Source organism: Eleginops maclovinus, chromosome 21 (assembly GCF_036324505.1).
Source record: "Eleginops maclovinus isolate JMC-PN-2008 ecotype Puerto Natales chromosome 21, JC_Emac_rtc_rv5, whole genome shotgun sequence".
Taxonomy (NCBI): domain Eukaryota; kingdom Metazoa; phylum Chordata; class Actinopteri; order Perciformes; family Eleginopidae; genus Eleginops; species Eleginops maclovinus.
In genome coordinates this window covers 1,112,670-1,126,206 of record NC_086369.1, presented here as the reverse complement: position 1 = coordinate 1,126,206, position 13,537 = coordinate 1,112,670, and the positions used below count along the sequence as shown (strand labels likewise).

Sequence of the window (13,537 nt, the reverse complement as noted above, 5' to 3'; positions counted from 1 at the left end):
CTCAGACACAACAGGAAGGAGACGGCCACTGGCTCACAAGTTACCTATCCCTCTGACTATGCTGGTGAAGGTTTCATAATGGGAGAACTGGACTAACTGGAGCTTAATCCCCTCAGACTTCAGTAGCCTCAGCTCTCTGGGAAATCCTCCGATATTCATTCTCTCCCTGAACAGAGTTCCTGGAGAAGTGCCAGTGATGGCAGTGATTGTGGTTAATTGGGTCAAGCTGTCTGTTGGTTTCACACACACACACACACACACACACACACACACACACACACACACACACACACACACACACACACACACACACACACACACACACACACACACACACACACACACACACACACACACACACACACACACACACACACACACACACACACACACACACACACACACACACACACACACACACACACACCCTGCACTGCATTACTCTGAGCCCCTGGGGGCAGTGTTGTACAGTCTGTGTTTGAGTACTGTCCTGTGGACTGAGCATACAAACTCTGCAGAGCCTATGACTCACAATGTGTTGGAGCGATAGCCAATAGGAGCCAAGTGTTCCATAGTGATGTCACTTTGTCCCGGAAGTAAACAAAGGAGTCCAGTGGAGGTGTTTTAAGGAAATTCACAGCCATTAAACTAAACGTTAGCCTATAGCTTATCACGGTAGCTGGAGGAGAGGAAAACCACTCCTCCCAGGACCTCTGAATGGTGGGGAAATAAGGCTGGATAATTGGCAGCAGGTCAGTGATCCGGGGAGGGTCAGAGGAGGAGAATATGGCACATTTCGCAGTCTTAAGATCCGTGTGTATACTCTTTGTAATTGAAGGTCAGTTTGTCTTTTTCCCAGTGAGACAACAGGGTGATTTACCCAGCACAGGAAAGGAAAGGCAGAAGAGAAACCGGGTTGGGGTCGAGCTGCCAAAGCTTCCTAACAGAGTGAAATTAAACGTATCCAAGTGCCGCTGTAGCCTCTTTTCCCGAGTCCTGATGACGTGTTCCCCTGAAGTTAGCGAATAGTGGTCAGGAAAACACATAGGAGCTGATTCTTCTTCACCTCTCGACTGCATCCCAGGGCTTTAACGGCATTAACACCCTCACATCGACCGACTGGATCCCACAGAGCTGCCGTGAAGGCCGGGTGTGTCTGCATTGGAGATTGTGTGTGTGTGTGTGTGTGTGTGTGTGTGTGTGTGTGTGTGTGTGTGTGTGTGTGTGTGTGTGTGTGTGTGTGTGTGTGAGAAGCAGGCGATAGCAGCCACTTGACGTTCAAAGAGAGCAGATCAAAGGATGGCCTCCTCTTCCGTCTCCTTCCCCGGGATTAAAACCATCATCAATAATAATGGGCTGGAGCTGCACACCGGGCAAACTGGAGGGGAGCATGAGTGGAATCTGATATGTCTCTCACCTTCCTGTGTGTGTGTGTCTCTGTGTGTGTGTGTGTGTGTGTGTGTGTGTGTGTGTGTGTGTGTGTGTGTGATATCTGGTGGTTTGCCGCAGGGACGAGAGGGAACACAACGCAGGATGCTTCTCTGGATCTGCACCGTGCTTCAGAAACATCATGCAATATTCACCAAAACAACAACGTCCTCACTTTTAACGGCGAGCTGCCAGAGGATTCCCAGAGAAACTTGTGAATGCACGGGTTGTGTGTGTGTGTGTGTGTTTACTGCTTTGTATGGTAAGATAAAAGCAGCTGCTCCGTGCATTATCTGTAGTTTATATACAGTGTGTGAGAGCAAAGAAAGAGGATATGTAGCATGACTCGGTGGCCAACAGGTGCTACAACAATCCAACACATTTCCATTAAAAGAAATGCAAAAACATACAAAATAAAGAGCTTTTTGAACAAAATCAACCCGAATATGTCCTCTTTAACAAGTGTTTCCCCCACCTCTGGTGCAGAACACCTTCGGATAGTTGAATCCAAATGAAAAAGGTATGTTTACACTGGTGCCATGTCCTGAATGCATGAATGAAAGGAGGTTTTAGATGTGCTGAAGAAGAAACGATCATTTTAATTAACATTCATTCATGGTTTGCATTAATTAGTGAAGGCAGCCTCACTGTGTATCTCTCCAGCTAGGTATAAATTAGCTCCCTTCTCACATTTTCTCACCTTTAAACAGCTGAACATGCAAAACACTTGACATTACTGATATAAAGCAATTAGCCTAATCCCTGATTTTGTTAAGGGGTCCGAGACCACCTGCATTTCCCACACACTGCATAAACAGTGCAGAACACGGTAATTATGCTAACTCCTACACGACATAAACATATGCAAGAAACAGCAATACGTGCAAAGTCAGAGCGAGATCTTCTCCTCTTCAATCACGGCCGTTCTCCAGGAGGAGTAAAAGGAGAGGAAGCTAATTAATTACATAGACTGACGACTGCGTGCTACAGATCTGAAGGAGGTGATGAATCGTGCAGCAGCACAACTGTGACAGTAATCTGAGGCAATCCCCCACCTTCACCAGCGACCGCCGTACACTGCTCCGCACATCGCCTCGTCGTTCATCACTCCACCTGACACGCTGGCTGCAGCCGATTCACACGGGAAATGGAGTTCAATCGTCTCAAGGAGTGGACGGCAAGTCACACCGAGGCATGATGTGGGATTATCAGAGCCCACACCTCCTCTCTGTACGCCCATTCATCACTCAGGTGACAAAAATGGATGTTCATTACATTGCAAACAGCTGCAAGGCTAATGCTTTAGGCTAATGAATGCTATGTGCATGCTGTGTTTGTTGTGAAGGATCAGATTGCATTCCTTCTCTGTAAGCTGTACTGCTCTGTAGGCTAACACATTTTAAAGTTACCCTAAAGTAAAGGAAAGAGAAGCATCCTTCATCATGTGCAGCAGCCGTCTGGTCTGGAAAACAGAGTTTAGTCCCTGCACCTCCTCAGCTGATAGATGGGCTTCATTATCTCTGCCTTCCTCAGGGGAACCCACTCCAAATGTCCCCCTCCTGATCTGCTTTTATAGATCAATAACCCCCCGCAGCCCACAATGCAACAATTAACTGAATCCTCTACCGCCCTTAATTGTGCTGTAACTCTGAGTCGTCAGTGGAAATGATTACAATAGTGCGATGCATCCTCAGATGTCTTTCACTGGAGGAATACATTGTAGTGAGCTAGGCTTAAACGGCATTAAATAAATGTTTGCAAAGAATCAATTTTAAGACGCTTGAACTGTTTGAACTAGTTCTTCCAATTTGCAGCTAATGTGTTTGACAAGCTGACTGCAACGCCGTCTACTAGCTCTAAGGAAACGCCGGGTTTTAATTGGCATAATTGAAGAGGAAAGCGAGGCGACAGTGACTCAACGGTCCCGATGTGAGGGGATGACGTCAGGGTTTTGCAGAGGGTAACATAGAAGCACCCAGTGCTGGGTGCTTCGGCACCACTCAGCATCAATACTGCATGCGGTAATAGTGGAGCGCTCCAGACCATGAGGCTCACAAGAGGGCTAAAATAAGATCCAGTGAGCTTTACACCGTGCATAAGCTCCTACGTGGGAAAAAACAGTTCTGCATTCATCATATTGTGTCTGAGAGGGAAACTGGGTCAAATGGATAATAATGCAGAGGGTTCTATAGTCTGCAAACTATTCCCCCATCTGCTAACAAAGGCAACTCTTCCCTTTGTTCAAATACACACCAAGGAGATTTATAAAACAGAAATGATTCGATGGCTCTTCTAATCTTCATTCAAGGATAAATCAGAAATAATTCTTCTGTTTTTGTGGCTGCTAACTGCGGTGCAAGCAGCCCAACACACTTCCATTGCATAAAGGTGAAGCTGCAGCTCAGCTCTCTACTAGAAACACTTTAGGCTGTTTGCAGCATAGCTTACTCTACATAACATACATGTTTTGTATGCTTTCCATGCACACATGTGAATGCATAATGCACCATGGATTATGCATGCTCACAAATGTTCACATGAGTCCCACCGACCTGTGCTGCTCTGGATGGTCCTGACGGTGGTGGTGGTGCGCGGGGGGGAGTTGCTCCTCCTGATGCCCAGCACGACGCCTCCTCCTCCTCCTCCCCCCCGCTCCTCCTCCTCCTGCGAGCAGCCTTTCTCTATGGCACGAACGTAGCTGTGGCTCCGCATGCGAAAGCAGCCGGGCATGGGCAGGTCCAGAGCGTCCACGGCCTGCGACTCCATCTCACTGAACACCGCCTCGCACACCGCCTCGATCTGCCCGTTCACCTCCACCTCGCTCACCTGGGGACGAGGACACACAGTACGTGTATGCACATATGAATAAAGATGCACTGTGCAAAAACAAAGAACAAGGGACAGTACATCACAGAGGCACTGATTGAAGCTTCAGTAGGCAGGAGGCTTCAGCGCCAGCACTTAAATTGGATGCTGCAGAAGAAGACGGTGTTCCAGAATAATTTGAGGCAGTGTTATAATAAGTTCTGATGTTCGGATATTGATACACGTCTGCACTCTGCGAAATAACAAATGCATGATTGGTGTTTTCAACAAGACAATTTACTGAGAGAAGTTCTGAACAAATCAGACAAATATTGAGTCTTCTTTCGGTTATAATCACAAGCTAGTAAACACCAGCGTTACTGCCTTGTGAAGCTTTGAGCGATACATAAAAAAGTGCATATACTGGAGATAAGAGCGCCAGGGAGTGCAGAGGGAGGGATCACGTTATGGGATGAAGAGTGAAACACTAGCGCTGCTATTAGAGGTGAGGATTAGGAAGTGTCAAAGCTACGACTAGTGGGAGTACTCAAAGAAACTACCTGCACCAGAGTGTGAGGACATTGGATTCCCTCACGTCGCCCTTGTTCGGCTCGTCCAGAAACACAGAGCAACACACAGGAAAAGGGATGTTGCTGAGGGGAGTTAAGTGATTGGTTTGGGTGTGTGCCAGTGGAGAGGGTAACAGAGTGAATATTTACTGCAGAGAGCTTGGAGTCAGGAAGGTTTGTGGACCTCGATGTTAACACTCTGTTACGTTCACACACATGTCAGATATGAGAGTGAGTGAGTGAGTGAGATAGAGAGCACCTCTTTTTTTATTCTCCTCTGGGCCAGCTGCATGCCAGGACTTGAAGGGACGTCCCCCGGGTCTTTTATTCAGCAGATGAGGCAGAGTGTGTCCCCTGGGGCTTTGGAGGGGAGTTCATATCCCCGTTACCCCGGGCGAAAAGGTAAGCTAAGCTCGCCTGTCACTCCAGGAGAGGATGATGCCTGGCTCAAAATCCAAATTGTTATTTCAGGCCCTTATATAGCTATGGATGGGGACCCCCCCCCCCCGCACGACCTAAGTGGACATAACCATGGAGGTACAGGGGCCTCTGGGTGCCACTAACCTGGCTTATGGTGCTCATGGCTCTCATGTAGCTCTCGTTTCTCGAGCGAAATTTAGGCGAGGCCAGCAGCCCTGCCGGGTCCAAGCTGTCCAGACTCCTATTGATGGAAACCTCACTCACCGCCCGCAGGTAGCTGTGACTCCGGATCTGCAGCTTTGGTGAATGCTCCGTGGAAATCCTGCAGCAAGAGACAAGAATAGAAAGTTAAAGAGGACATATTCTGCACATTTTCAGCCTCTACTGTGACTCTCTCCATTCTTTAACGTTCAAAAGCACAACAGGGCCTCTTTAAAACAGAAATAAGGAGCTACCACAAAGCGAGGTAGGGGTGGGGAAGGAGAAACAAGAGAGATTAAGCGATAAAAAGAGAGTGAGAGAAGGTATTTGTAAAGTACTTGGCAGTGCGTATGAACCCGAAGATACGGATCAATCCACAGTTGCTCGAGGAGACACCCTTATCTAATCAACGAGCGCAGGAGCATCGAGAAACAGCAGCAGCAGCTTAGGCGCTCTGTCCTTGAGGCACCTTGTAAGCAAGTTCTCACACACTTTAAAAGGAAGTGTGTGAGAACAGGGGGGACGAACTGTGTGTGTGTGTGTGTGTGTGTGTGTGTGTGTGTGTGTGTGTGTGTGTGTCTTCCACATAAAAAAAGACGCATAATCAACACACACACACACACACACATGCAGAAGATGAATAGGTGTCTCATTATCTCTCACCTGCCTCCAATCTGAGTGCTCAGCATGCATCACGCCTATGCGAATGTGTGTGTGTGTGTGTGAGGAAATGTGTGTGTAGGTTATGTAACAGTTGGATGCCTGCTAAACAATTCATTAATCAGGGGAAATGAAACCTAAAAAGCTGAATTACTTTCCTCCTAATGAACATCGTGGCCTAGTAAACCCACTTCCAGAAAACAAGACTGCTCTCAAAATTCAGTATCTCTGCGTCTTACTTTCACTCGTTAGTATATGAAAAGTATTTACACACACACACAACTCATAACTTTCTGCCTCTAGGTCAGGTCTGCTTTAATTATGTATTTCCGCCCTAAAATAGAGTGTGGTTAGTGCAGCGAGACAAACTAGATTACTCATTCTTGGATGGAAGAATGGAGCGGAGAGAAAGCCAGAGTAAAGGGAGGACAGATTGAGATGGGAATAAAGGAAGTGGTTTTAGGAAGTTTCTAATATTAAAATGCACCCCCATGTAGTCCTCAGGGCTTTTTATATTGGGTAGGATCGACTGGAAGATGCTGTATCAAAGATTTGATAGAAAAGAAGACAGACAGGAAGTAAACACTAAAGGGAACAGCAGAAAACAGGAAGTAAACACTAAAGGGAACAGCAGAAAACAGGAAGTAAACACTAAAGGGAACAACGGAAGCAGACTGATGGGAAGTAAACACTAAAGGGAACAGCAGCAGAAGACAGACAGGAAGTAAACACTAAAGGGAACAGCAGCAGAAGACAGACAGGAAGTAAACACTAAAGGGAACAGCAGCAGAAGACAGACAGGAAGTAAACACTAAAGGGAACAGCAGCAGAAGACAGACAGGAAGTAAACACTAAAGGGAACAGCAGCAGACAGGAAGTAAACACTAAAGGGAACAGCAGCAGACAGGAAGTAAACACTAAAGGGAACAGCAGCAGACAGGAAGTAAACACTAAAGGGAACAGAAGAAGAAGACAAAAGGGAAGTTAACGCCCTTATTTAGCCTCGGTTTCGGAACACTTCCCCTGTTCTTCCTGGTGCTCTATTCACTTACAGGTGCATTGAGGAATGAAAAGATATGTTTCATCCTCAGAGAGCTCTTTGAATACGCTGCCTTTAGTCTGTGACATATCAAGTCAAGTAGGAATCCACCCGCACCATTATCTCTATTCACATCTGCCCCTGATTTCCCAGCGGGGCTGATTATCGGCAGAGCCAAATGACGTCTTTTGTGGGAGCTTGAATGGCAGCCATCGCCTGTAATCAGTATCACCTAAAGGGGGCAGGGGGGAGGAAGGTCCCAGGGTATCCCTCTGTGGAACAAATGACATTAATGAACATATGTTCCTCTCAGCTTGTCAGGGATCAGTGGAGGCTGAAGCCCTCTGTTGATTTCTGCAGCGCTTCTTCGTGTAATCCTGAGTCTGTTTTCCTCTTGATTGCTTCACCTCATCTTTCCTGTCACTCCGATCCTCCTCAGTTTTCTCTGTCCCTATCCTCCACTTCCTTCTCCTCTTCCCTCTCCATCACTGCCTCAATAAAAGCCTTTAGAGTGATGACTGTGATTCGAGGGAGGGAAGGACAGAAGAAGACAAAGATGTGATTACCGCAAACCCATTATTCAGGATGTCTATTCTCGCTGAGACGCATAAAAAAATAAAAATAAACACGATAAAATCTGGGGCAGGAATAAATGAATTTGCTGTGAAAAAGAAATTGTTTCGGGGACAAGAAAGGATGTGATTTTCTCCTGAGCTTGTTTGTCTGCCAGGAATAAATCCCAGCCATTTAAATGCACGCTTTATCTGTGCGTTTTAATAAGGAGGGGGGGTTCGCAGTGTGTGGGGGTAAACAAATACGGCAATGTCTGAGGAGCAATCATGCACTTTGCAAGGTCGCAGGATGGACTTTAAAACACATGCAGAAGAAGGCCGACAGGAAGTAAACACTAAAGGGAACAGCAGAAGAAGACAGACAGGAAGTAAACACTAAAGGGAACAGCAGAAGAAGACAGACAGGAAGTAAACACTAAAGGGAACAGCAGAAGAAGACAGACAGGAAGTAAACACTAAAGAGGCCCTCCCCTGTAGGGTGGTGTATAGGCTTGTTTAAAGCATTGAAACAAGTCGGAATGATGGCAGTAAATACAAATATCAACCTGAAAATGAGCAGAATCGAATGTCATACTGAGATATTACAATAACAAAAACAACAATATTTTCCGTCTCACTGGAAACCCTGGAAGATTTGGGGACACGAGTGTTGTGCATCAGCAGGGGGGCGGTGACTGATACGCTGTGCAATATACAGAGATGAGAGGAACACCAGTGGATGCTCAGTCACTATTACTGGTACACACACACACACAACACACACACACACACACACACACACACACACACACACACACACACACACACACACACACACACACACACACACACACACACACACACACACACACACACACGTACGTTATGTAAGTGCAAGTGGCGCAACTTGGGGCCCACTAATGACTTGGATTTGGCCCAGGGAATGCCATCATCATCATCTGACGGAGTCCTGTGGAACAAACGGAGCTGGAGAACGAGGAGGGAGCCACCGACGTCTCGTTTTCACACCGTGCTTTTTAGGAGAGTGTGTGTGTGTGTGTGTGTGTGTGTGTGTGTGTGTGTGTGTGTGTGTGTGTGTGTGTGTTAAACCGAGGACACACAATTCCGGAACACGGTGACATCACTTCGTCACCGTGTTCCAGAAGTCAACAAAAGGAGTGGAACTTTGGGATTTTAAGCCTTCGCAGACCATTTACATGCACCAAAACCTTTATGAAACAGGAATGAGCCACATGCAGCTAAGTAAAGATTGATGTCATATGTGTGACTACAAACATCCGTAGAAGGATGAAGTTGGCCTTTTAACCCTCGGATCTGCCAGGAGAAAAAGAGAAAAATCCCTCACTTGGCTTTCATTTTCAGAGGGATGATGTATTTTCAAATCAGGGCTCTTTCTGTTCGATGTGTGTGTGTGCCAGAGAAACCAAGGCCAGCGCTGAATAAGAGGAGTGTGTGAGGTGTAAACACAGAACAGGTAATGAAGCTGTGGCCACTAAGAGACTCGCACAAAAGCCAGGCACTCACCTCCATCCTGCTTTATCTGTCCTATCTAGTTCACTGGAGCTGCATACCCACAGACAGTGGCTCTCCAAAGCCTGCCTCTAACACACTTACTTGAGCGTGGTCATCTCGGTGAGGGACGGCTGCGTGGCCTTCAGGTAGCTCGCTCGTCGGGCCTGCACTTTGGGTGAGGGTTTGGGGCTGCAGTCCGAGTCTCCGCTGTCCTCTTCTGCCATGGCCTTGATGTAGCTGCCGCTGCGCATCCGCCGGCACGGGATCTCATCGTCCTTCCCCAGCGGAGAGAAGCCGCTCCAGTCGTCCTGAGGCACCTGTGGAGAGGACGGTGGGATGTCCAGACATGAGAGCTCAAACAGATGCATAAAAAGCAGCATTTTGTACCCTGGCCTGATGTAAAATACCCGTTTTAATCTCTGTATCGATGCAGGGTCGTACCATCAGCCTGTGAGAGTCGAGGCCTTGTTTTGTCTGGAAATAAAATGCTTCCACAACCCTGGCCCCTGTCTGCTCGCCTGACTTTTCACACACACTAATGAAGTTAAAGAATAAAGGGAGGTAAAAGCTATCGCCTAATGGAGAGAGAGAGAGAGAGAGAGAGAGAGAGAGAGAGAGAGAGAGAGAGAGAGAGAAACAAAGGGGGGTTTTGTTCACTGCAGACCCAATGTGAGAGGCTGTTAGGGCACCAGCTCTAAAGTGAGAGAAATGAGAGACGGAGCGGAGAATCATTCAGCAGGCCGGAGAGTAACCAGGAAACCAAGCTGGGTTTGGTGTCAGGGGCAACTGGAGCCCGCCGTAACACCTTGGGAAACACCGGGTCTGAGTCTCTGATGTCCCTCCCATTAAAGAGGCTCCATCCTCCTCATCTTCAGGTGTGTGTAGCATCTCATTTAGCTCATTAGTCATGCAACATTTAGCATTAGTATCTCTACTTTTACTTTAGTACAGGAGCCGAGTACTTCTTCCATCCCTGTGTGTGAACATCACATATGGATTGCAGGATTTCTTCAGCAGGTGAAGCAAAAAGCACAATGTTTTACAAAGAAGTCTGCAGACTAAGTTCTCTCTGAAAGCCTCTGCCTCCCTTTGTAAAAAGCTAGTCTCTGTCAGGCCGGGAGAAATCTGTACTACATCCTTTCTTGCTCTACTGCTTCAGTCTCTTTAAAATGCAAGGCCACACACAACTCCTTTTATCCTCTCACTTTCTGCCTTTTACTTTCCCCATTGATACCCTTCTCTGTTGCTTACTCTTTGTGTCCCCCCCCCACACACACACACACTTCCCCTTCTATTATCACTGCCCTGTTTCTCTCCTCAGGCGTATATTTGAAACTCACCCGATGTGAAACGTATGCAATCTGAAAACACTTTTATCTTTTCCAAAACAGACAAAAGAAGCGAGTAGGGTGACGTGTCTGCATCTGTGTGTGTGTGTGTGTGTGTGTGTGTATGTGTGTGTGACCACTTTCAATGCTTTGTCTGCACCTCTGATAGTATGGAGCCAAAACAGCACTCTGCTCCCGATAATATATTCTCACACACAGCAGTGAAAAGGCAACTAAAGCTGTGTTCACCACCTCTCAGAAGGTGTGCATGCTCTCTGACTCGATCAGAAGTAATGGCATCACATCCACATGCTAACACATGAATACTTCCATGCACATTGACACACACGGAGATGACGTGATGATTTAGTTGAATGTTTTATGGTGGTCAAAATGAGAGCGATAAGTGTGTGAGAATGAAAAGAGGCTTCCATGCATGCAGGATGCTCTGCAGGACGCATGACATGCGAGACGAGGGTGTTGTAACGTCGTACCTGTAGGAAGTGGCAGGTGCGCCCCTGCTCAGCTTTCACTAGAGCTTTATCGAGGTTGACCGAGGCCTTCTGGTATACCTCCCTCGCTCTGCTCACTGTCAGAGTCGACGACCACGAGCTCTTCTTCAGCTGCACCTGACCCTCCAACGGGCCGAGAAGTTGCAAACCTCCCCTGCCTCCCCCTGCACACGTGGAGCACTTCACATCGTTGTTGCTGCGCGACGTCTTCAGAGAGTGTGCGCTGATGGTGTTGTAGGACTCCATGAAGTACTGCGACTGAGACTTCTCCGGGTGGCGACCCATAGTCATGACCCCCGACGGGTGTCCTCCTCCAACGCCGCCCCCGTGGTGGTGATGGTGGTAGAGGCACATCTCCCGGTCCAGCGTGTCGTCGGAGCTCCAGTATCCGGAGATGGCGGTGCGCATCTTGGGCTCCGACTTGGAGCGGTCTTTGCTCTTGCTGCGCTTGCTGTGCTTCAGGGTGCCGGAGGAGGAGGGGGGCGGGTCGTCAGGGCTGGATTTGCTGCCGTTCATCCTCCCTCCTCCTGCGACTCCTCCTCCGCCGGACCCCGAGGGCCCCTCTAAGGAGTGAGACTTGGTGAAGAGCTTCTGCACGGAGTGGACGAGGTGGCGGATGCGGCCGGGGCTGTCGCTGCGCTGGTGCTCCACCGCGGTGCGCTTGTACTGCAGGGTGTGGTAGCCCTCACGCTGCACCGGAGCACGCTCAAACTGCTCCAGCAGATTGGCGGGGGTCCGGTTGTTGTTTCCTTTAATGCTCCCCGTTTGCCCGGTGTAAGGCACCACGGCACCACACTCCTCCTTTAGCTCGTGGTTGGAGCTGTAGTGTCTGCGGGGGAAGGTGCAGCTGGCCAGGTCCGGGTAGGCGCCGCACTCCGAGTGGAAGGAGTTGCGCTGAGCGTACCCGGGGTGGTCCGCAGGGTGAGACTCCCCGGGGTTGAGGAAGTAGGAGCGGCGGTCCGAGCGGCCCAGCGTCATGGAGTCGTAGGAGGGGTCGCAGGTCACCGTGTGGTGCAGGCTGCGGCTGTTGGACAGGCCTTTCATCGTCATGGCGGCCAGGTCAACACACAGGCTCTGAAGACCCCGAAACTAGCTCTGCAGAGGAGGCAAGGCAGGGCAGGTTTACTCAGATATCACCTTCAACACGAGGGAATAGCAGTCGTTTAAAAGCAAAGGGAATACACATAGAAGCAGCTGAGAGAGAAGGTATAAAACAGATTAAAAGATCAGTGTGAGGCATGAATAGTTCAATTAAAAGTCTTCAGCCTGGATTTAAAAATAGTAAGAGCAAGACACACAAACCAGGAGGAAAACAGACAAACAAACAGGAAGAGACAGAATTATAAATATCTCTTCATCTGCTCTAATTGACTCTGTTTGGCACTCGAGAAAACTTGATGACTTGGACCTAGTTTTATTTCTTCTTGTCCTTCATAACTTGAAAAAGAAGAGTGTCTAAATATAGCCTGTGGTCCCTGACTTTACATCTCTTCCATTTCCGTGTAGTTTCAGTGGGAAAGTGACAGGGGATCAAGGAGGCGGAGAGGCAAAACAAGGTACCAGGTAGAGTTCAAATCTATTCCTAGTGCTAGTGTGTGCTATATTTGTTCAAAAGGTATTGTTGGAAATGGAAGAGTCTGTCTGGATGCTCAGGATGCAGCTGTGCCATGGTTAGTGTGTTGTTTAGGAAACGAGGAAGCTCAACTTTGAGAGGTTGCAATAACAGAGGTAATTACACCGCATTATTGAATAAAGATATCCAGATATGAGTGCTGAGGAGACATCTTCTGCAGAGGGAATGCAACACATTGGGTAGTCTTCACAGTAAAACTGCTCAGTGTGCGATCCCAGCCGACGCCTCACTCCTCTCCCCCCCGTACCTGCAGCGCTCCTCCTTTAAAGGGGCAAACTAATTGGCCGGTAAAACCCAGCCGACAGCCTCTGGGCCGGGCGAGGCAAGCGGCTATAAACGACCTTCCCCCTCACGTGGTGACATGAAAACAATGGCATCCATCAGGGCCCTTAAACTGCCTCTCTGTGGGGGCGTTGGACCTCACTGTGTCCAACGGACTGGAGGTGAAGCTAACGAGACAATAAGAAGAAACCCACGACACTGGTGGAGGAATTCATTACTGCGATTTATAAGGCACTAGCAAAGGCCGCTGTGGAAAATAAACTAAGGGAGGACTGGGAGGGAGGGGGGACATAACAAGATAAAATGAGGGAGACGGAGCAGCGGAGGGAATGTCAGTTCTTTACATAACGAGAGGACACTGTGTGCAGGAGGGAGGAGACGAGGCTGTAAACTGGGAGCTGGATTAATTGAAAAATAGGGGGGGAATTATTCATGCAATTTCCCTGTCTGTGCAAAAACCAGAGGATCAAACCGCACTTGGAGAGAATTAGGCCAGTATATTAAACTAGTTTTGTTGGGGCAGTGTACTCAGAACAACGATGCACGATGTAATCCTGCAGGAATCTGATTCCATGC

General features: G+C 48.2%; 1 protein-coding gene across 1 annotated transcript in view; it reads right to left on the bottom strand.

The window, feature by feature from the left end:
• dlgap1b (discs, large (Drosophila) homolog-associated protein 1b) overlaps positions 1–13,537 on the bottom strand; it is a 71,268-nt gene that overhangs the window by 27,291 nt on the left and 30,440 nt on the right. Inside the window, exons 4-7 of the mRNA XM_063912580.1 lie at positions 11,029–12,141; positions 9,309–9,523; positions 5,367–5,544; positions 3,981–4,254 (exon numbers count right to left, since the gene is read on the bottom strand). Of these exons, the coding sequence (XP_063768650.1) occupies positions 3,981–4,254; positions 5,367–5,544; positions 9,309–9,523; positions 11,029–12,096 (1,735 nt within the window). The 5' untranslated portion in view covers positions 12,097–12,141. The remainder of the gene's footprint in view (positions 1–3,980; positions 4,255–5,366; positions 5,545–9,308; positions 9,524–11,028; positions 12,142–13,537) is intronic.